Here is a 24,520-nt window from a genome sequence, read left to right on the forward strand (position 1 = left end):
ATTCCCAGATCTGGGAGAGCATCACCTGCTGCCAGGAGACTCCCTGCTAGCACCCAGGTGTGGAAGAATCTGGCTCTTTACTTGATCTGACAGATACATGTGAATTGCTGAGGCTAGCTGCCAGGGCACCCATCTATAGAGAACCCCTAGAGATTAAAAGAATTCTTGTTTAAACCCTAACAGATTATTTCAATTAACTCAGGCCTCTCAAGTTGTCTTCTTGACTGAAGTTCTTTGCATTGTGATGCTGATAGTAATTTTACTATTTATAACAAAACAATTATTCTTTATTTGTAATTTGTTGATAGGCTACAGGTTTGCTTTTATCCCTTCTCTTCCACCAACTTTGCACTAAGGCCAGGCAAAGACTAGTTTGCAGAGGGTTCAGGTGAATTACTGAAGACAGAGTCATGTGCCTGTGGCTGGATTCTGACGTGACTGGGGCAGGGAGGAACTGGCAGGACTGGTTGCTTACAATGGGAGATGATAACTGGGTCATGAGAGAACATAAGCTTTGGGCTATTTCAGGAGCATAGAAGGAATTCATGAGGTGTGTGATGTTACACCACACATCACCTTACCTTTGAAAGAATTAGTGGAATTTTTTCAACTTGTCCTACTGTGGAACAGACTGGGGAAAGAGTAGTTAGAGCAGGAGACTTATGTCATGATATGCTGCAGATGATTACAGCATGGACAGCTTTCAAGACCAAAGATCAGCTCAACTTCATCATGGCCTGTTCTTCCATGTACATATTGTCAGTACAACCTGGCTTCAGGACAGGTGGTGTTGCACTCTGATCAGCTTCAGCAGAGCTGCTCACCACCTCCTCTGCGACCCATGGCACTACTGTTCCTGTGAGACTTATACATGTCATTTGTGATATTTGTTTTGTATAGTAGGGAGAAAAGTCTTGCATGCCTCTGAAGCCTAGGGATAGCTCAAGGAGACTCTGGAATTGTCTCCTTCTGCTCCTCCAGAAATTTGGCCCTGAACTGTAATTTATATGGTAGGACTCCAGACTAATGCAAGAGCCTCTCTCCCTTGAGGCCAGTGGCTGCTCTGAGCACAAAGGGGTGGCTCAGCACACCAGCAAACCTAAATACACTTGAGCCTCATTACATTGTGCTGCTTAAAATTAGATGTGTGCCTATGGCTTTAGGTTTGTCCTATTCAGTAGGATGTATGTTAGCTGAGAATAAGTAAAACATCATTAATCATTAACATAATTTTTATTATCAAGTTCAGAGAAAGAAAAAAAGTTACAATGATTTAAATAAAAAAAGATCAATCCCCTTCAAATACAAAACTGCCAGGAATATGAACTCCTAGAAAACTCTGAATATTTTAAAGATCTTGAAATACTGAATTCTTCATCCTCTAGGATGGTTCCACATTATTGTAACTGAATGCTGCACATTAAAATATCCTCAACACCAGTGAATATGGCTTCTTCAGCAACTTCAGTGGTAATTAGTTGAAATACTGTACACTATACATTTTCTCCCCACCAAAAGCCCTCAGCAAATCACACTGGGCCTCAGCTTTCACTGTTTGATTCCATATACAGGACTGAATAAATTATATTTAGAGTGCACCAAAGGAGAAGAGCTAAGAGCAGCCACTCGTGAGCACATCAGGGGAGCGTTCAGGACGGCCAGTTCTCACCCACACGTGATACAGTGCAAATGGCAGAAGAAGTCCGCAAAGCCCCAACACAGCACCAGCCACGTCTCTGACCCTCTGCAGAAAAGCTGTACTTAAAACCAGCTTCCCCAGCACTGCATAATGCAAAGGTCAATCCAAAGGGGTTCAATTCCACCTGCACAAACCTCATCACACAACTGCATAGGTATACAACATCTTCTGAGCCATTCTGGTATTTCCACTGCTCTGGTAAATGAGTGACAAGTTAAAGGCAGTATCTCTTCTCAAGTCTGTTTGATCCGTTTCTATTCCCTGTAAAAATAATGATTAAAAAAAGTTATCAGTGTGCAAAACCAGTATAAAACTGAAACATGAGTAGCCATTACAATGGAATTAAATTACATATTCAGGGCAAATAAAGGCTTTCAGCTGTATGGAAACAGAAAAAGTATTCCTTGTGCTCTCTCTCGTTAAGTAGCTGCCACATCATGTCGTTAATCACCAAAGTTATAAAATTTCAGACTCCAAACATTAGCTGTAAGTTAAATAGCCAGCTTATAAACCAGCAAAGTACTACCTTAATTTGTCTTTGTATGCTAGGTATTTGTTTCTCCAACCAGAATGTGAATACTGCCAGCATCTCTAACAGGGCCACAAGACTGCTGCTCTGAACTCTCAGGGCTGACTAACACCCACTAAACACTTACTTTACCAACACTGCCCATTTTCTAAACACACTTGCAATGTTTCTACCTAACAATTCCACAGACCAGACTTGTAAATGTCAGACATGTCAATTAGGATCCAATACAGATCAATTAGAATTAAAATATGTCTCAGATGCAATTAGGCATTTCTAATACTGGTCCATCTTGCTCCAGCATGCTGTTTTATAGCGTGGGTGAGTATACCGAACTTCCAGTCATAATTCATTGCATGTAATATACAGAAAGGTCAGCTACTTAATCAGGAAAAGTTGTTTGCAATCCTTTTTGCTGCTGCTTCAGCCTAATTTATACAACTTTGAACTTAACACATGTTTAAATACATTATCAGGTGATAATCAGATTTGGGCTTCCAATGACAAGGAATTAATATAGAGATTAAAGGAGATGCAACTACAGAGATTTTATGTACCTTTTTTAACTATGACTAAGGAATGCTTCACATTTTCCTGACTTTATTCTCTGTCCATAACTTGCAAAGTTACAGTACCTCTAAGGTGAGGGGTGGAAGTTCAAGTGCTCTTTGGTAATAGTGGATTGCCAGGTGCAGCAATCCCAGCTGGTGCAGGCCACGGCCTAGGTTGTAGAAGGACTCCTGGCATGGTCCACGCAGATCCAAGTAGCGGTGAAGGAAGGAGAATCCCTGTAAGAGAAATCAAGCACACAACTTTTTACTCTCCTCCTGTGCATTTCATTTTGTTAGCATTTTGATGTGTGATGATTGTGCTGTAAACAGAGAACCTTCTTTCTAGGGACTATGTTAGTCATCAGAGAAGGTACTTCCTTCAATATGAAGAATTAGTTCAGACACAAGCAGCTAATGATCATAATTTAGGTCACTGTGGTTGAATTACTAATTAACTATCATAGCAGCAAGAAATGATGTAAAAATCACCGAGTATAGTAAGCAGGAAATGAGAAGAGAGAGAGCAGGGAACTGCATTGCCAGAGGGTAACATAAATAGGACATTGTTCAAGAATGTTATAAAAGCAAAACAGGGCAGTCCCTGTAAAAAAGGCAGGTTGGTTACAGAAAAGAAGTGGATAAAAATATTAAAATTAGGACAACATTTGCAAGTTCAAAATGTCTTAAAGTTGGACACTGTCATAACTGGTTTTGTGTTACAGTACTTGGTGACCTGTAGCTTTTGTCAAGATTAGAGGAAGCTACAGTCTTCCAGCAATTTCAGAAATCTGAAGAGCTCAGGATCCTCACCATACTGTGATGACTGAGCTCAGCAGCTATAGGAATTAAAAGGTACTTCAAGTTAATGAAAATACTTGGTGTAAAGTAGAGGAAATTACTTCCAAGATTCTATTTGGGACTACTAAATCCATAGTTTGTAACTGGATCTCGCAGATTAAAAGAAAAACGCAAATAAGGAAGCTGATAATTTGAAGGTAGCTAAACTGGAGCTCATGAGATCTACAAATAGAGTGGACAGAGGCACCTAAAAGGGGGAAAGGAAGATGGAGAAAAACCCACTTTCCAGGCCTGTAAAATTTGATTCAAGAATGCAGTTTATGAGACATATCTACGAAGGGCATGTGGCAGATTCCACTCTACAGCAATGCAGGCCAAAAAAAATTTGAAAGAAAATTCAGATTACTACCACCAAGAAATTAGTAATATTTTCACAAACAGCTGGCAGCTATTACCATCAAGGTGAGTAGCAAGCTACCTTTACCCATAAGGAGAGCAAATTCAGACGGTGTAACTACAGTTCAAAAGCACGTTCATCTGTGCTCATGTTTTGCCACTTCCCGCTTTAGAAATGCCATCTTAATTATGAAAAATTATTTAAACAGTGTGTTGCAGCCATAACCATCTGCAAGACACAAAGCCAGGAAACAACAATCACACTGCCTCACCTGTACCAGAAGAGCATGCCTTTTCAGCACATATTTCTGAGAGGCCATGTGGATGAAAGTCAGGCCAATACAAAGACTGTACAAAGGCTCATCTGGGTTTGCACGGAAGGCTTGCACATACTGACCTAAAAGCAAATAAATGAATCAAGATGTTAAATGTGAAAAGCATTCCTTAAGAAGCTAAGGGCAAGAAAGAAAATATTTGAAGTGTGAACTACGAAAAGAAACAGTTTAATACACATACATCAAAATACACAGGAAAAAACAGGGAAGAAAATTGTGTATTTTCAGCATCCACTGGATTCTGAAGGAAGAATGCAGATTGTCATGAAAAAATGTAAGCAGAAAACAATCAGACACAGAAAGCAAACATGGTCCTTGCTGGGATTTAAATGTGACATTTGGAGGACTTGACTGAAAGCAGCAGGTTTACTTCAAAGGCCTGCTTAAAGCATGCAACCAGCTGTATTTGCTGTTTAAATTGGGCTGGTTGTCATTATTATCATCATTAGCTTCCAATTATCTTTGCAAGTTAGTTATATTTGCAATGTGTGCTAATCTTGAAATGTTCCAGCTTAATTTTTATTAGTAAAACCCTTCAGCAATGCTCTGATTTGTGTACAGAATAATTAAAGCACCAGACTAGCATTGTGAACCTATAATTTTCTGATGAAAAAAATCTTTCTCTTTTTATAAACTTTCACTTGTTCTATTTGTTGATATTAGAATATGAAAGATATTACCAAGAGCATGCTTGAAACTGCCAGACACGAAGGCATTGTGCCCATTGAGGACACACAGCACGTGATTGTCAGGATTTTTCAGCATCAGGCGGAGACAAAAGCGATGGTGACGGACATCCTGAGACTGCATAGTGACTTGGTTGAAAATGTTCCACAGCTGGGGCTTATTGACATTTTCCATGACCATGATTCTACAGAATGAGAAGCGTGCAAAAAATTAGTAAATGCTATGTATTATAAGATAAACTGTACCTTCAATAAAATCTCAGCAGTTCAGGGAAGATAACAAAGAACAGAAACTCAAAGAGAAGGTCAGTGACTCAGGCAGAGAGTGAAAAACAGAACCAATGGTTCTAGCAAATCAACCAACCTATTGCACTGTGCATTCATGGAATCTGAGGCTATTGGAAAGCTCCTTCAGTTTCAGTAGCTATCTGTCATTTAGCCAAGGCTGGAAAACATTGGTCTGCCTACTTAGCATCATCAGCAGAGTGAGTATAGCCTCAGTGGAGGCAATTACAGCACAGACTACTCTGCCTTCTCTGCAGCCCACCTGATATAGTTGTAAGCTTTCCTGAAGTTCTTGTCCAGAATCGCGGCAGAGAGCCCAAAGTACTCCAGCTCCTTGCGCTTTTGTCTATCCTCGTAGAATGAGTAATATTCCAGTGAGGAATCCACAAGGAGCTCTGCCTCCTTGTACCGGGAGAGGTCACACAAGGCATATATGGCCTTCAGGAGGAGGTTCCACCAGTCATCTTTTGTCAGAACGCTTGTGAGACCAGCAAAAATTGCTAGAAATATTGGAGCCAGAAAGTTGAGAAAAATTAGAACAAGAAAGATAATTTTTTACAGAATAGGTGCATACATCAATCTGATCTTTTCAAAGACTGTTGTCTTTGAGTTGCAGCACTAACAGCTAATATGAAGTAATATTTACTTTTTCATATTTTTAAGGGCAGTTCATAAAACACCAGCAAAAAACACTCATGAAGTGGGAGCAAAGGGCAAGAAATACACCCAGTTCAAGCTGTAAAGATACTACATGAATGCAACAAAGTTCCTCTCCCTAATTTATTTATTTAAGTAGTGCTTAAGAACACGTAGTCTGGCTCAACCAAGCCTGGGCCAGCTAAAAAAAAATCACACCATTTCTACAATGTATTTGTATTATGTTCTAGATTTGCCTGTATGATACTTCCCCTGAGGAGAATGTTGGCCCATAAGATCTCTAGAGGCCCTTCTCAATCTGAATTATTCTGAAATCTTACTATTTTTCTCTGAATGGAGACTGCTCCCTTAAGATACATTATCTTCAGTTTTGCTGCCTTCTTTGCCCTAGAAATAAAGCAATGTTAACATGGACTGCATGGATTTAGCATGCAAAATAGGAGCATTTTTTATCATTTTTCAGAACTATGGAGTTTACCTTGTTGCTTTGTTTTTAATAAACAATCTGTGATTTGTTACCTTTTGCATCGCAATTTGCTGTCTCTTGGTCATCATTGTCAGAAATTTTATCCCTCGACACCTTAATAAGATAGAGGTGTCTCTCTCCAGATTTGGAACTAGATATCAAACACACCTGAGCTCTGCTCATTGCTACCTAGAAACAAATTTAAGGGCAGCATTTCAGATTATGATACAACATCCTATGACAAAGGCACCTTTATGGCTAATCCATCTTGCTCACGTTGCATCCCAAAACAGTCTGCGACACCACCAGACAGCAAGGTCATCAGAGAGAACATTCCCAACAGGAATATCATCTCTGCATTGTCTCGTGCTCCAGCGCAAACTGGGCTAAGCAAAAGCAAGATACAAACTCTTCAAGCCACTTAAAAAAGACTTCTCCTGGGACTGGAACATCCTGGGTATATTGAAATCATGACTCTTTGCATAGAAGTATAAGAAGAACAATGCCTTTCTCTATCAGTTTCAGAAGTTTGCAGATAGTCAGCTCTTCAACCAGTATAATACAATAGCCAAGGTGCTGAGCAGGTGGGTAAAATGGAGGTCTAAATATTTCCTTAACTCATGCCTATTTATAAATAAATAAAAATCAATTAACACAAAATTGCCACCACTGTATTTACTGGCTAAACAAATTCTTATTTTGTCCTTTCATCACAAGAAAATAATAAAGAAATTAAAAAGAAAATTGTTGAAATAGAAGCCAGTATCAACACCTCAAAAAAGCTCTGCGCTGAGTGTTAAAAAGCCAAGAAGCAGCTTTAGAATTCAGTGGGTTTTAAGCAGACTGAGAACAGCGAGTTGAAGTCACTGTATCAATAATTATACACACAAACAGCTCTCTGTTCTGAACACTACAAGCACCAGTATTGAAGGCTACCTGCAAGATTACCATCTAACAAAATTATGAAACCACTTTATAAAAGACCACTAGCTTTCCTCCTGAGTTCATTTGTTGTTTGTCTTGACCCAAGTCACAGCTGTCCAATTTCTTACAGTGCAGCTGGAGAGACTGGCTTACCTTCAGGAGCATGGCCAACATTGTGAGCAGCGTGTCAATGTAACCGTACATTTTGCCTTGGGAATACAACAGTGTGGAGCGATGCAGGAGTAGCTTTAATTCCTGGACAAGGGTGAACATTATTACTCAACCTCCTGCACAGAGTCAAGTTTATAAAACAAACGATTTTGACTCGGTACAGTACTAATAGGATTGTAAAAGCTTCCAGAAAGCTGTAAGAATCTGCAGCAGCAGGTAAGCTCCCCCTAAATTACTCTCAGGAGTTACTGCTCCAAATTCTCCAATTTCAGAGAAATCTGGCATGACTCTTGCCTATGGTGACAGTGCTTCTAAAGAGGGCATTCAGAACCTCTGCTTAAAATCGACAGAGGCCAAACCACATAGTTTACATGTAGCAACTGCTGATCAACTTGATGTAGAGTCATGACTGGCTCTCAGTGGCCAAAAGCTTGTGCATTGCACAGAAGTTATCAGGTGGGACTGGGGAAATGCAGAGAGAATGGAGAATGGTCAGGGAGAAAGTCAGGAGCACGTGTTCCTGATGCTGTAATGGTAAGCCTGAATCCCTGGTCCTGTGCAGACATCTTAACTACTTTGGCAGAATAACACATCCTAAATGAAAGCAAAGAACACTTTACCCACCTGCTGTGCAGCGTTAGCATCCTGAGCCAGTGTATCTGGGTCATACATTGGTTCCAAAGCCTCCAGAGCTTTCTCAGGCCGGCCCAGCTGCTGCTGAAGTGTTGAAAGTGAGATTCTTGCATCAAGATGCAATGGAGCAAGACCAACAACTTTTTCATAGCTCTCTGCAGCACGCTCCATGTGTCCCAAAGCCTTCAAGCACTCTAGAAATACCATAAGCAATACGAGACACTTAAGTGGCAGAAAAAGAACTTCATTCTGCAAATACCAATTCTCATTCAACCAGTCAATCTAAAATTCCTGTGATCTTGGATAAAGGTCCCTGGAAAAGCTCAGCTTCGTATTACCATCTCTCAGTCCCCCATGTTAAGCGTTCCTCTTCTCACCTGCATGTCGAAGCCACACAGCAGCCAGGTTGTATCGTTCTGAACAGACAAGGGAACTCAGGAGAGGCAGGGCTGAGTTGTATTCTCCAACATCCAGAAAAGCCTCTGCGACATCCAAATACAAGTCACCCACATATTCTACATTTTGTTCCACCAGAGTAGTCAAAAGAGGCTTTAGGGAAAACCACACAAGCAAAAACAATCAATGAGAACATTACTTTAAGGCATGCTTACTGAAAGCTTACATTTTTATCTTACAGTTTTTATTCTATTTGCATTCTAAACTATAGTTCCTTTATTTAAATGTTAGTTTAGAAGTGAAAAATTAAATATCTGAAATTCAGAATTCCTGAAGAAGCCACATCTTTCTATTCTAGATGCTTCACACATCCAGTGGGTTAAAGTGTCCACCAGTGAGAAGTGTCCTTTATGAAAGAACAGCCTTCAGATTTAGTATGGCTTTAAAACAAAGTGAAAATGTGTTCCCTAGTGTTCAACAACTTTGCAATATGGTCCTGGGCCTGTCACAGGCTGAGACTTACTGTGCTTTAGTAATACTTACACTGCATAATTCTAACACTGAGTAATTTCTAAGAGCAAAGATATTATTTCTGATATTATAGGCCTGTGAGCTTTCTCTCTTGGAGTGGAAGAGAAGCAAAAAGAATCTCCACAGCTCCCTCAACCACCTCAGTCTATGAAAACAGGAACAATTACTTGCTTTTGCAATTTGTTAGAACATTCCCCTCCTTGTGAGTTGGTTTCCACTTACACTGACTGGCTCCAGGATGTTCAAGTGAATCAAGCACACCATCAACTTGACTGTGATGTCTATGGGAACACCCTCAGGTATGCAGCAGCTCACTTTCTCCACAGCTGTGACAAGATAAAGAATTTCCTTCTGAACACAGAGAGAAAGGTTTAAGAAGCACTTATCAAGCACCACATCACCTCCAGGCCATGCTCAGAAACTGAGAAAACATTCTTATCAGCTCTAGCAAGTGTTTGTCTGTCCTTCTCTTCCTCCTCCTCTATCTTTTCCAAGAGCTGGAGCAACGTCTTCCTACTGTCTCTGAGACTAATAATTCCACGTGAGGTGAAGTGCTGTCAGTCTGCATCAACTTCAACATCTGCAATACCCAGTGCAAGGATAACTATTCCCCTACTGATATATTTTTACAAGATGAAAACTGGATGGCTGGGTTAGAAGGAAGTTCTGAGTATGGGAAAGAAGAAAAGTACAGAAGAATCCTTTTCTGGACGAAGCCCTGTTTCTGTGCTGTTAGAAATCTCCAGCTGCTACATGATTGATTGCAAGCTGGTTCCTAATTATATAGTCAGTTCACAGACCTGTCGGAAATTAAAAAAATAAATTACTTACCTGGAGCACTGCTGGATTCAGCAACTGGATGACTCTGATTGTCAGTCACCGCCTCCTGGCTTTCCTGAGTTTCTACGACTGCACCTGTATCTTTTTTAAAAGATTACCAGATTAACCAGTAGGACCAGCTAAGCCAACACTTACTTGACTTTGAATCCATAAATGATTGGCAGCTTACTCTGAAAAGTTAACTGGGTTTCTCTTGTTTTAGTTTGGTGGTTTTTTATGTTATATTGTTTTGTTTTTTAAGGACAGCAGAGCAGGAAGCAGTTATAAAAGTTATAAAGCAAAATAGGGTGGAGAACCAAGCTCTATTTTAGAAGCTTTCTCTCAACAAGTGGCACACAGGAGGTAACTTGGAAACATTGTGTCCTAATTCCTAGACTCATAATAGTTTTGTTTCTTAGAAATTACATGCTTAAAGTCTCAATCAGGACAGTTGTTCATAAATCAACTGTATTTTTCACCTGGTCAATCAGAGCAAAAAGCCAACAGAAGTATATTACCCCTATATTGGGATTGGGTCAGACTGCTGAAACCACCACTTTAATCACAAAACAGACTGTCTGCTTATGGGTGTTGTGTCCACTCCACAGCCTAAATAAACATTTCCAGATGAAATGACTTTGATAAAGCATGTTTCTCAAAGACAACCTACTTCATTAAATTACAAACTAGTATGCCTAGATTCCAGTTAGATGGTTAATAACAGATGCAGGATGTATAAAGAAAATTACTCTTAGGTCAAAGGTTGATATTCTTGAGTACAGTTGCCACTTTTTTTTAGAAGCTATTTAGCTAGTAGAAATAGCTGGTATGATGTAAACACTCAGAGGAATGTTTAGAACTTTAAAAGGCCTCCAGTTGCCTGGAGAGCAGTCCTTGTCTTCAATGAGTCAGCAGGGCTATGGGGACACCAGAGTAACTTCTTACAGCAGGCTGAGGTCATGCTACGTAACTCACTAAGAGCACCCACAGATTTGAATGGAGAAAAGGCTCTCAACAATGCAGCAGAATATACCCAGGAGTTGAAAAGGTAAAGGAAAGATGTCATATCACATGAACAGCAGGGTCACAATAACCACTTGACAACTACTTACCCTTTTTCTCCTCAGCTGCACTTTTTTCTGGTATGTTTTTTTCAAGTACAATTCCTGTATAATCTGTAATAACCTAAAACAGAAAAGTAACTTGGATAATTTCAAAGATTTAAAGCCTAAATGGAGCAACCAGCCAATGTAACATTTTTAGTCATCACTAAAGTTATCAGAGGAAAAGCTGCATTCATCTACCCAAGTAGAACCTTCTAAAAGAAACAGGGAAATGGCTCTGTGACTACAGTTCTGCCATATTGATAAATCCAGTAGCTAAACAGTGTGTACATAAAATTGACTGATTGATGTTTAAGGAGGGAAAAAGTACAAAAAAGGATCAGAATTGTTTGCAGGCTCATGATCCTGTGCTCTGACAGAGAGCTGAACAAAATCTAAATAAAGGAAGAAAAAAAAGTCCTTTTTTTTTCTAAAAAAAAAAAAAAAAACTAAGTAATTTAGTATCAACAAATAAGAATTTTTACAATAAGAAGTTCCAGCTTACAGTGTCTTTTCAATCTATTTTTGAAAGTATGACAATGGCCAAATATCAACATCTTCCCTCTCAAAGCCAGATCAAATCAATTTGGAAATATGCCTCAAAAGTGAGAGTTAACAAATCTGGACCAGGTAAGCAATATTCTCTAATTCCTGATGCCTTAGAGTTAAGATATATTGTCCTTCTGAAATGTATGCTTAGTGCTTAATGCATAAATTATCAGCTGTAACACAAGTCTGCCAGATAAATCACAACAATTTGCATTTGAACCATCAGAGCATTCAGTGTAATGATTTTAACCTTCCACTCAGAGAATGACCTCTGCTGGTATTACTCACAAAAGCAGCCTGAAGATCTTCCCTGGCTGTTAAGATTATGGTCAGTGCAGAGAAGGAGAGGAAGGATCCCAAAACTTTAAACCTTGAACAACATACAAATCTATCAGCCCTCAATTAATTCAATCCAACCATTGATTTTAATGCTAACTACTACAGAACTAATAGCAAGCAGTCTTTTTCTGCTGACCTCTATCTTTACAAAAGCAGGACCTCATTTTAGCACTGCAGAAACAGAAACTATGAACATAAACCACACATTCTGGCTGGCAAAGACGTGCTGAGACTGACACCCAAATACACTGAACTGTTCATACCGCCAGAGCTTTGTCATACTGCTTGGAGGAGATGTACAGCTCAGCTGCAATGTTAACATCCTCCATGGACACAAGGTTCTGGTTCTTAGTAAAGGCCTCTTCCACTATCTCAATAGCAGAGGTCACATCATTGGCTTCGTAGTAACTCCTATAAAATACAGACATGAGATACCAGGTAATTCGCATAGCTGATCATATGTACTTTGAACCGAAGCAAAAGGATTTTCATATTTCTCTTATTTTTGCTTATTAGCAAAAGTTTTCATTAGCAAGTAGATGTTATGAAAGGCAATGAGAAAGGAAGTGTTTTTCCTTTCCTTACAACTGTTGAAAACTTTTACGTACTTCAAATAATTAACAATTTTTTTCTCCCCTCTTAGTTAGGACATTACTGGAGTTTTCATCACAGTCTCCCACATTAACCTGCTTTCAGAAACCCCCACTAATAATAGTGTTATAATACATATCCTTGCATTTTTTGCTACATTTCCCAAACATGATGATCAAAAGACCTTAAAACTGTTTTGAAACAGGTGAGGAACAGCTTTCAACAAGCAGCTCACAAGGTAGTAAAAACTGCTGCGGGACAGCTACACATTTAAACCACAAAGCTCCTGTGGCAAAGCAAATCCCAGTGTTTGCAAACCCAGCTCACTTGGCCACATCTCGGGCCAGCTGCATGAAGCGCTCCCCCTCAGAGGGACCCAGGAGGTTCAGGATGCGCCGGTAGCCATCCATGGCCATCTTGTGCTCCCCCAGCTGCTCATACAGGCTGGATCTTACCCCCAGGTAGCGCACGTTGGTCGGGTCGTACTTCAGAGCTACAGAAACAAGCAACAGCATAGGAGGAGTTCAGGAAAAGGCAACAGTGGGCTTCACATTCATTCCCTTGATGCGTGTTAGTGGACATGCACAAGGTTTTTGCAAGGACATCCCATATTAAAGATTCATTAATTCAGAAAGAGGTATCAGAATCTCAGCACCCTGAAGCAAACTAAACTAGAAATGAGAAGAAAACAAAATGATTGCCATTAGCACCTAGCATTAATCTTAAATTATCAAAATGTTTGCTACACTACCTTTTGTGTAGCAGAAAATAGCCTGTTTAATATTGTCCTGCTCCAGTGACATTTCTGCCAGCCTAACCCACTCCTCGGTATTGCTGGGATTTAAGTGAGCTGCAATCAGTCCAAACTGTAGTGACTTCTCCATATCACCCTGGTCTTCATAGACCATGGCAAGAGTGGAAAATGGCTCATGAGCAAAAGGAGCTGTGAAAAGACAAAAAGAATGAGTAAGATTTATTGTTTAAAATCCAGGCTGGAAACTAATAACTTTCCTTTCTCAAAGAACAGGTATCAGAATTCTATGAAACATCCACGTGTGCTACTTAAATTCAGGAAAAAACTTGCACAAAAGTTTCTGATTCCTTTCTGTAAATTACTAAACAGCCTGACTGAATCAAACAACAACTATTTATAGTATTATTCTACACTGGTTATACCTTTCACCTTACAAAGACAATAAAAGCAAACTGCAAAGCTAAACCAAGGCCTGTGCCTCTGCAGAACTGGGGTGCTTGTTTCTTTCTATATTCTATATATATTTCTATATTCACTACATATTCTTAATTCTCCTCCTTATACCCTGACTTTGCTTGTACCATTCATTTTCATCTTCAGTGAAGCCACACTGAATCCTCCTCCTGCACATGGAAATCTTAACCCCATCCTTAAAGCCCAGAGGTTTTCCCATTCTCCCATACCTTGTCGAATGATTTCCATGCACATCAGAATGGCTTCCTCACGCTCTCCTCGAGCAAATCTGATGTTGGCCTCTCCCATCAGACCCCTCAAGGCACGGGGAAGCTTGCTGCGAGGTCTTTTCTCCTAAATGGAAAAGGGATGCTATTTCTGCCCATAGTTGAGTTGTGCCCAAATTCAGGAGACACTGTGCTTAACACCACCTAACACCAAGCTGTTTAAGTATAAGCAATATTAAATGACCAACCAAAAGACTTGGTTCATAAACTATATTCATATATTCACTTGGTTCAAAACTATATTCATAGTTTTCTGACACTGGCAAAACTGATTTAATTACTTCTGAAATCTTTCAAAGAGTGAAACTGTAAACTACAGTGCTTTTATAACAAAGACAGTGTAACAAACACCAGCATAAGCAGGATTATCCTACATGGAACAATTTTCAGACAAATTCCTCAGTAAGCAGCTAAAAGTCACACGAAGTGGCATTTATGTACTATGGCCAAGGGACACGTGGAAGTTACATGAAAGTTTAAATACTTGCTTTCATCATTTTCTTGGTCTCTCGATTAAGAACCATCTCCAAAACAAAAACATCTCCAGCTGTCAGCTGCTCAGTAGTTTCTTCTTCCTCCTCTTCTTCTTCCTCCTCTTCTTCATCCTCCTCCTCTTCATTTTCCCCAAGCATGGACGCAAAGACTCGATGAACAGATTTACTGACCCCATCTGTTGTTTCTTCTGGTTGAAAAAGAAGTAAAATAGGTCTATGATATAATGAAGAGGAAATGCTGCTTCTCTGGACAAGGGCAGAGAAAACAGCAGCCCACTTGAAGCAGCTACTCTGTAAGAGTGCTGCCTGCAGAAATGCAGGAAAACTATTAACAGCCTCTTTTGGTTTTAAAGCTCTGCATTATTCATCACCAATGCTTGGTACAGCCCAGCCTGTAACATCTTTTGGATATCTGAAATGAAAGCAGGAAGGAACACAGAGAATGAAGCCACAGTTTAATCAACATTTTTCTCAATCCAGAAGAATATTAAGCAATTTTCAAGCACTGAGCTGGCTGGCTGCAATAAGCTTTTCAGCTGAAGAGGCTGTAAGTGAGCAGAAGACTCTACTACACAACAATCCAGCAACCAATTTTCAGTAGTAATTGAAAACAAGATCTTGTAACCATTTCACCCATGACAACAAGTACCTTTTAGCATGTGTAAATGCAAAATCCAGATTATTTGCATTTCTCTGGAAAAAGAACAGAATTTTTTAAAATAGGTAAGAAAATGATGCTAAGTACTCTGAATCAATATGCTTAAGGCATATACTTTAAAAAAATTTCCCATTTTTTATTTATTACTTCTCATTATGAAGTGAACCCAGGGTTATAACTGACCACAGATCTATATACAAAACTCCAAATATGTAGGGTTCGAAGGTTTGAGGTGGAGGATTGGATGCCTGAAGATTTGATTTAAAAATAATCAAAGTATAAGGCAGGCACTGAAAAAGAAATCGATCATGTATTGCCTATATAGGAGAGGAACTTGGGGATCACACTTGGGTTTATGGTTATTTTTTTAGACTTGGATACGTTTGGTTATTTTTATTCTGACTTGGACATTGAGCATCTAAACACAAGACTGCTCCTACCCTACCCCCATCTGAAAAAAAGCATAATTGTTCATTTCTCTTTTATTTCAGTCCCTGCAGAGACCAGGAGGAGAAAAATGGAGCCAGTTTTTTATGAAGTCAGTTATCAAAAAGTAAATGTTTCCCATGCCTTTTTAAATACGAATGATTATGTTAAAAACACCTACCATCAGTTTCATCCTGACTTTGGGATTTCCCAGATGCTTTTCTGGATGAAGATGGGGCCTCTACATCTCCCTCATTTTCCTCAGCAGATGCATTTTCACCATCCTACACATACCAAAAATATAAATTATTACCTCTAGAAGTATTACCCATTTTTATTTCCCCCATATATTTACAGTTTCCACTTGGCTTTCACTGGCAGTGCAAAGGCTGGAAACAGGTGGGATAAGCACTGCATTTTTAAGTGATTAAAACCTAGCATTAGTTGTTTTCAAGATATTTATGTTCTTATCAATGTGGGTGACTCAAATGGTGACTGTTCACACTTCTTTTGACTGAAGAGACCAGTCCATTGCTTATTTTGTATTACAGTGAGGTGGGATGACATGGTTGACTGTATTAGAAAATAATCATGTGGCAGACAAATCCTTCCAGAAGCCTGTCAGTAACAAAATAGCACTCATTAATCCGGTAAGAAAGCTGCCCTGGGATAATACTTCTTCCACAACAGCTGAGTTCTGCTGAATTTGCTCTCTGAAGACCAAAAAATGCAGAAATTCAGTCGCACCTTGACACAAGTACAGCAAAGTTAAAAAGAACTGCAAGACTCCGACAAATCATACCTGTTTTCTTTTAATCACACCGCCTATATAGTGTTGGACACAAAACTGTGTCTCCCCATATTTACTGCTGCCGAGAAGTCGGACGAGGAGCCGCACTGGCTCTCTCCCTTAGCTCTCGGATGCTGGTGGGGGAGCTGTAGCAGCATGATCTGGATGAGTTCATCCCAAACCAAGCACCCACAGCCGCGGGGCCGGCGCCTCCGCCCGCAGCGCCCAGTCCTGCGCTCCCCGCACACGGCGCCGCGCCGCCGCCGCCTCAGCGGGACCCTCTGCTGATCTCTACACAGAAACTCGCAACTACGTAACCGCAGAAGCCGAGAGCTGAGCCCCTCCACACACACCGAGCAGCCCCCGTGCCCTGCCAGGCGCTGTCGTGAGGGTGGCGGCCCGCGCCGTGGGGCGGCCAAGCGGGGCAGACTCACCTTCTCGCGGCTCTTGCGCTCCTCGCGGCGCTGCTCGAACTCCTCGAAGGAGATCTTCCCCTCCAGGTACTCGATCAGCTCCGGGCTGAAGCCCGACATGGCCCCGGCGCGGCGCGGGGGAACGCTGTGAGGGAGGCACCGCGTCCGTCCCGCTCTGGCGCCGCCGCAGCCCGTGCCCGGCCGCGCGAGTTCCGGGCGTGGCGGCCGCGCTCGGCGCTGAGGGCAGGGGGGACGGGAGGGACAGCGGCGGGGCCACAGCGGCTTTACTGCCTCGGCACCTTCGCCACGGACGGGTTCGTAACTCCACACACCGAGGGATGGTGCACTTCTGACCAGGGCAGGGTCAGCAATGGGCGTGCGGGGCTGGCGTGAGGCACAAGCAGCCAGAGAGTCACCAAGAAAGGTGGTGTACCAAGAGAGGATCGGAACTTGTCACAGAACACCTTGGGACATCGCGTTCTTATAAAGTGAAAGGGAACCTTTATTTACCGGCTTTGAACAAAGACACTTGGCAGTACTTAAATGCACGCGGTTGCACTCCTCATTTATTCACAGTTAAGCACAATTCTGCTCACAAACTGCAGTAGCCAAACAGCACGCATTTGTCAACAGACAGAATAATGCCCATTACAGCAGGACACCAGATTCCACTGGCAGAAACAGTGACAGTGAAGAAAATTTTGAATTGTCAGGTAACAAAAAAGTCAAAACAGTAAAATTTTGCTGTGAAGTTTTCCACTTGGTATGGAGGTCTTAAGTTAATACCTGAAAAATACAAAAAAAATATACAAATATGTAAGAGAAATACAGAAGCAGCCATATGCAACCAAGGTGTGATCCAGACCAAGTCATGAAAACACTGGCTGGACCTCTGTTCCCACAAAACAGTTCTGAACACTGAAAATAACTACCACGACCACCCTGAATTATGCAGGACAAAGAACTTCCACCAGCCATTTTCTCACTGCTGTTCTGACTTATAGTAGAGCAGCCTTTCTGAATTCACTTTTCATTTATTTTTCATGCACAAAATACACATGCTGTGGTACTTCTTTGTTTTCCTGACATAAAAACGCAGCAAAAAGAGAATTTGGTATTAAAATTTGAGTGCAGTCTTTATTATGGTTCATGATAATAAGAATAATAAAGCTTCGATTTTGATTACAAAGGGAGAAGGTGTTAAGCAAGCTGAGAACAGGAAAGAGATGGAAATCCTAAATTAAGTATTAATTACAACTTAAGCACTTTAAGATACTGCATAAATCACCAAAATGCTTTGAAATTCTTAACTATTTGTAAATCAGAAGAAAACTATTTACTGTAAATTTAAAAGACAATGTATGCTTTGTTAGTGCAATAACTTATATCTAAATCAATTTTAATTTGCATATGTCACAAGAAACCTTAATTTCAATTTATAATCTTTTTGCAATTCCTTATATAGAACTCAAATCCCTTATTTATTATCTGTACGTTTTCAGTATTCTCCTCTACATGAAGGGAGAAAAAAAGAGAAAACAAAAAATCATGGTCTATATAGGTCTACACAAACACCATCTGTTATTTTATCTAAGTAGCAATTACCTTGTAAACATCTGCCTCAAGAATTTTAAAACGCTCTTCAGGTAAGGGTAAAGGTACTACACTTTTAATTCCTTCTGGGAAAGAAGTTGCTTTTATACTTCAGTCAGAATCTTGTTACATGTACCAAGTTAGAGAACAAGACATCCCCTTTTACCTTCATCAGCAGAATCTTTCAGCCTTCAAAATAGTTCTGAAAAGATTTTTTCCTTTCTTCATAATCTGCAAATGCAGAAGCAATAGGATCTGAGTAGAACGTGACAGGCCCTGGTCCTTCACTGTTCACAGGGAAAGTAGCTGGGAACTTCCTGAGATCGAGACCCCTGCCCAAGAAGTAAGCCTGGAGCGTTCTGAAAAACTGAACATATTGAGGATATGAAAACAAATAAAGCATGACTGATGGAGATTAATTGTTTTTACTGACACAAATTAGATGTAATATTTGTTCCTCTGTGGGGTGAAAGCCTCTATTCTGATAGAATGTAGGCAACCTAATTCAGACAGGCCCATTCCATCCACAGCTTGTACATCTTAAGTGAAGTCAGAAGACCAGCAACTGTTTCCTGCTCATTTATGCTCCCCACTGAATCACAGGGGCTGTTAACAGGCACAGCCAAACCCCTGCTGAGAGCAAAAGGGACAGTTCTGTAAACATTTCTGTGAGAGTCAGCAATGGGCAATTGATTTGAACTGTCCCCTTACAGTCACTTGAAAGGAGAAATTAAAGCTTCCTAAAACACTGAGGAAAAATTACGGTAAACCTGATTCTTTTCCTTCACAAATTCTTTTTAAGACTGTGCAAATGTTCTCTGAGTGGTATTTTTGTAGCTGTCAGATGCAAACTTATTTGTACTTCCATTAGCTGAAACAACATGCAACCAGAGAACACATTTGAAAGAAACATAGTAATCATTCCTCTTCTGTTTCATAAAACAAATGGCTGTATAATCAAAATAATTTTTTTAAAAATGAAAGCTACTGGATGGAGATATAAGGAAGTTTTATGCACTACTGTGCTCTGAGAATGTCTCTTCAGTTAAGGGGTACATCTTGACTGAGAAATGGTTATTGACTATACACAGTGCACAGCTCCTAGACATTACGTCTAATGGGCCCCTCTTGTCTTTAAATTTAGATGATAAGGAGTCTCTTCATGGAGAACAAAAAAACACACAGAACTTCAGCTCTCTTTCTTGAAACATTTCCTTACCAGGTCTCTGTTTCTGGGGTTATCAAGAGGCTTCCATTTCTCTTCTGGATGGAAAGGAGCACCCTTTGCCAATCCTCTCACAGCCAATACTACATACAGACCCAGGAGCAGCACTTTCCACATGCTGGAGATGAACAGACTGTCTGTAAGAAGGACAATTAGACATACACCTTAACTCCTACAGAGCTGTCACTGGGAACACACAAATCGTGTGAATCCAAGGAAAGTCTGCCCACTGCAGATCACATCCATGTGCTATTAATTCTTTTCATAGTACTAAGGTACTTGGAAGAAAAAATTATTCTAAACAAATGTTTCCCATACCAAAGCTATTTCTAGACACTGGACTCTCTTCTGAGGGACCAGTAGAGCACTCAACACAAAACATTAAATCTGTAAGTTTACATTTATTACATACAGCCATTTTCAGTGGCTAATACAGCACAACAACTCTGTGTGCCACAAAGAGAATGCAAAAATATGGCTCAAGATCCAGAGAGCTCACTTTTTAAAATTGCATTAAATTTTGCTACATATAATAGTAAGTACAATGGTATTTAATACAGCCTGGTCTAACATAGTAGAGATCCATTTCACAACTTGTTTCAGGGGGAGAAAAGCAATTGTCCCTCTCACATTCTTTAAAATAAAGCTTACCAGGGAATTTGGCTTTGGCTTGCCCCTTCTTGGTTGGTCTCCTCGTCATCTGTGATCAAGCTGATCTCTGCACTTATATTGCTAGTAGACTGTAGGTGGGTGTCAATGACGTTAGCAGGAGTTCAAAAATACAGTAATGATTCTGTTTCCATCCATGACATAAAGACCCTTGAGAATTTCATCCTTGATGCTCTTCAGACCTGTTGCTATTGAACAGTGCAGTACAAATTCCTCCCAAGCTGTATTGCAGAAAATTGGTAGTAGGCATATAGGAAGTTTAAAACAATTCCCAGGAGAAACAGCACAGCTTTATCAAAATATTATTTTTAGTTAAAAGTAACTAGCCATATCTCTAGAATGGTGACTAATGATTTTCAAGAAAATGAGATATGGATCACTTACTTGATGCTGGAAAAAAAGATGGAAAAGTAAGGTCTGCTTCAATATTCAAAATTACAAGATTTTAATAGAAGCATTGTTTTCCTACCCTGATTTTATCAGCAGTTAATATCCTTCTGTCACACTAGAAACTAAGACAAAGGCTGCAAGGAGGACTCTGCTAATTTACCTTGGCCTTAGTACATAGCATTCTTCATACCAAAGCTGCTCATATTTTTTATTGTTTTACTGCACTCTTCTCTCGTCTACATAGATGATACACGATTTAGTATCACATCAAATGTATCTCTAAATAGACATATTAAAATTAAAAATATTTGACCATCACCTTACTCCAGAGTATAGATGTTTATGTCTGACTAGAAACTTTACATTTTTCTTTGGTTTAAATTTTGAAAGCAAAATAAAAATTTTGCTTTAAAATTTGCTTTTTTAAAAATAAAAATACCACCACCCTTCCAGGAAGGTGAAGTTTTGGACATCCAAACATCATTAGCAACACAGTAAACAAAATCTTAGCAGTGTTATTTTCATGACTACAATAGCATATAAAAATTCAAGACAATTTATCCAGCTTATTATTCTGGATATTTGGATTTTTAAAAAAAATCATACACAAAAAAAAGAAAATCCATCAAGCCCCATCAACATGACACTCAACTTCCATACAGGGTACTCATCAAGAACAGAGCATTAGCACCAGAATAACTTGAAAAAGGCAGGTCCCAGCATAAGGGAACTGTCTTTGTTGATCTTCTAGGTAGATACTTATTTCAGCTAGAAGTAGAAAAATGCTCCTGTAGATAAAATGACAGAAAGGGGAAAAGGCAAGATTTAGAGCTTAGGATTAGATTTTAGTTCCTTCTTTAGCTTTGGAAAGAGAATTTTAAAAAAAGCCAGAAGAGCTAGCAGTTTTCTTCTACCTCTTTTCTTCCTCCTTGAATAATTTATTCCTTTGATTTCTTTACAAAGAACTGGGGATACGCAGCATATTCAGCCAGTAAAACATCCCAAAGTCATCTTCAAATATGAAACAAGCTTTATTACTGGAGGAACTCAGGCAATTTGGATGACTGATGAAGCATGCAGATATGCAAGAGATTTAATTAGCATATATTTTCTCTGAGCTGTCTAAAAAAAAATATCCTTACACACTTGTATTGTTGCTTCCTAAGCTAAAGCTCTGAGAAACTGTTGGAGCTAAAAAGTCTGTTTAGACCTAGTGCTCATTTTAATGTGTGGGTTGGTCTTTTTTTAGTAATTTCAATTCTTTCCTTCAGAAAGTCAAATATAAGCAGAACACATTCATATTAAAATACTATTAGTATACTTACACTGACTGAATTAAATTGCATTCTCGTTTTTGAGGACAGTAGCTAAGTTTAACAAATGTGGTCAAAGCTGTATGTCAGGATGCTGCCTTTTTAATGCATCCACATTTAAGCATCAGGTTTTCTTGATAAACATCTTGAATAAATCAAGTATTTTCGAAGTGTCTAAACTAATTCTATAACCTTTCTGGCACAGTAAGTAATGTTCATGTATGTTTGAATTAAATTGCTGTGAAGATGAAAATACTCATAGCATTGCTTGCTCAGTTCCATGCAATTCACCTCTAAATGGAAAAATTTAAAATGCTCTAGTTTAGCTAACAATGGGTTTTATACATGTAATACTCTATATAAACTGTATTATTCAGCAAACACTTTGAATTTTATTGCATTTCCCATTCATGAAGCCTAAAGGTGTTGGAGTTAAGGTACTGAGCCAAGCTTCATCCTGTACTGTCTTCATTGCATTCTACTTGAGGTGTGAAAGAAGCACCTGTTAAAGCACTGCTCCAACCACAAGGCTTTTGTTTACTACTTTTATTTTCTGTTTAGAATCCCAAGTATTACAAGTCAGAAGGAAAAGCACCAAACTGCTCCACATGAGTACCTGAGCCAAGACTAAAGGCAAACGTCGCTCACAACACTCATCAGCATGTTTGTACAACAGCAGTACAGGTAACAACACTCCACAGGGCAGCACTGGGCAGTGGCACTTTTTGTGAATTACAACCATTTGTAGCAATGCAAGCACGTTGGAATACCATACAAAAATATACAGAAGTGTTTCTTTAGCAAGGGATTTGCTATACAATGTACTTCAAGTCATGCACACTTAGGTTAAAAAAAAAAACAAAACCAAAACAAACAAATAAAAAAAATTGAAGTACACACTGTAGCCAGGGAAACCACCAAACAAAGTAAGAACATCCCAAAGTAGCTCCCAATCAAGTTGCCCTCAACTACAACAAAAAAATCACCTAAATGCAGTTTTTAAAGACTAAGGTTTCATTTTTCAGCAATTACAACATCATTTGAAAATGCCTCTTCAAGGTTTTCTCAGCATCTCACAAGACAAAGGCTTTGCCAAAGTTTATGATACATGGCATGGTCTGTAAGAATTTAGTTATAAACATTTTTATAAGCACAGTAATTTGCTATAGCATTATTCAAACATTTATAGGTAAGACCCTGCCAACATCTCTAAAAACCTGTAAATATTAAGAGTAAGTTCCATATACAATATCAGATTTATGGCAGCTACGTAAGAACTGAAAATAGAGGAAGAGTTAAAAACTTCTAAGACAGATTGCTTGAGAAGTGATATGATTTTTCCTAAAATTACGTGTTTTCTTCGAAGTTTTGTGTCCTTTTACAACCAACAAATCCTTCCCTCCCCACTAATCACCCAAACCAGGTGTTTTGGCCAACATTATTCGGTCTTTGTGCTTGAAAAAAACAATTAAAAGGTCAGTGGGAAATCAAGTTACAGAGTTTTTCTCGAGTTATCATCATACATAAAGGCCTTAACGGTAGTCCTACCTCCTTAGTGGCTGCAATACTAGAATATTCCAGTGGCTAGAAAATCACCAATAGCTAGGATTGCTGAAACACCATCACAAAATGAAAAGTGAGGTGACTGGAATGAGTTTTAGAAGTCCTAAGCCAGCAGACATTAGGAAGCAGCAGGGAAGACACAAAGATAGCGTGTTCTGGGTTGTGCCACAGCAGCAGCAGCCCTGTGGCACCCAGACTGAAGATGGTGCTCAGTGAAAGGAAGTTTTTTGTAACTTTGCTGTGTGTTGCTTCAAACCAGCTCTGTGACCAGCTGATGTGCAGTCACTTGTGTGCATGTCTAAATACCCACAGTACAAGAAGCTCTGAGATGGCACCACTTTCCAAGGTTCAGTGCTATGTGGTGCTAATATGGGAGCAGGGGGAAGTCAGAATTTGGGAAGGTTTGTTCAAAACACACAAAGAATCTTCTAGAGACAAGGAAAGCCGGTGGTGGCTTTTCCTGAGCTCTTTGTATTAAAATATATACGTAAGAAATCCTTCTACTATATTAAAACAAGATTTTAAGACCTGAAGTATTTCTAGTTTTCTTTAATGAATTAGGAAAAAGAGCATTGTTGTTTTTTCTCCAAAGTAGTTTTTCCTTCCGCTTTCCAAAAAGCAGAATCTACATGTGAATTTTCAGGGATTTCCATATTAATATTTTCCCCAAAAAGTAAAATTTAGTATTCAAAACTTCTGGAGCCTTAACACAATCTATCAACCCCACCCCTGTCTAGTTCTCTTCTCACAGTGGTGAAGATTTTGCTATTCAGTGGCTTAAATACAGTATTTTGCTTAAACTACAATTAAAAGGATATTTTTTCTTAATTTTTGAGGACTAAAGATCAAAATGTTTAAAAATAATTTGACACACAGACTACAAAGCTGAGACAGGTATCTGCAACTAGTTTTCCTTCCTTATTTTTCTTTTGGTCACAACAGAAAGGCTTGGAAAATTCAGGTCAGCTGATGTTTTCTGACTTTGGCTGGTGTGATTATAAACAAAAACTATGTCTTGGTTTCTCAAGTGTATA

General features: G+C 39.5%; 2 protein-coding genes and 1 long non-coding RNA gene across 3 annotated transcripts; 1 reads left to right on the forward strand and 2 right to left on the reverse strand.

Moving 5' to 3' along the window:
* Window positions 1-1,214: 1,214 nt before the first annotated feature.
* GTF3C3 (general transcription factor IIIC subunit 3) lies at window positions 1,215-16,941 on the reverse strand. Its single transcript, XM_086897148.1, has 19 exons — window positions 16,755-16,941; window positions 15,712-15,814; window positions 14,441-14,634; window positions 13,896-14,019; window positions 13,210-13,401; window positions 12,786-12,951; window positions 12,131-12,278; window positions 10,989-11,061; window positions 9,889-9,978; window positions 9,280-9,383; window positions 8,508-8,679; window positions 8,122-8,324; window positions 7,480-7,581; window positions 6,456-6,591; window positions 5,542-5,779; window positions 4,989-5,179; window positions 4,246-4,370; window positions 2,864-3,016; window positions 1,215-1,960 (listed from the first exon to the last, which is right to left on the reverse strand). The coding sequence occupies exons 1-19, from the start codon at window positions 16,851-16,853 to the stop codon at window positions 1,838-1,840; spliced, it is 2,736 nt and encodes a 911-aa protein (XP_086753274.1). The 5' UTR covers window positions 16,854-16,941; the 3' UTR covers window positions 1,215-1,837.
* A 236-nt stretch (window positions 16,942-17,177) lies between these two features.
* On the forward strand, window positions 17,178-24,019 carry LOC147652199 (uncharacterized). The gene is made up of 2 exons (XR_015289116.1): window positions 17,178-17,446; window positions 22,485-24,019. It is a non-coding gene; the product is annotated as an uncharacterized LOC147652199 (long non-coding RNA).
* Window positions 17,273-20,341, reverse strand: C7H2orf66 (chromosome 7 C2orf66 homolog). Its single transcript, XM_023930765.2, has 4 exons — window positions 20,203-20,341; window positions 19,546-19,688; window positions 18,493-18,693; window positions 17,273-17,519 (listed from the first exon to the last, which is right to left on the reverse strand). The coding sequence occupies exons 1-3, from the start codon at window positions 20,249-20,251 to the stop codon at window positions 18,511-18,513; spliced, it is 375 nt and encodes a 124-aa protein (XP_023786533.1). The 5' UTR covers window positions 20,252-20,341; the 3' UTR covers window positions 17,273-17,519; window positions 18,493-18,510.
* Window positions 24,020-24,520: the final 501 nt, after the last annotated feature.

This window comes from Cyanistes caeruleus, chromosome 7 (genome assembly GCF_971803275.1).
Source record: "Cyanistes caeruleus chromosome 7, bCyaCae1.hap1.1, whole genome shotgun sequence".
Taxonomy (NCBI): Eukaryota; Metazoa; Chordata; class Aves; order Passeriformes; family Paridae; genus Cyanistes; species Cyanistes caeruleus.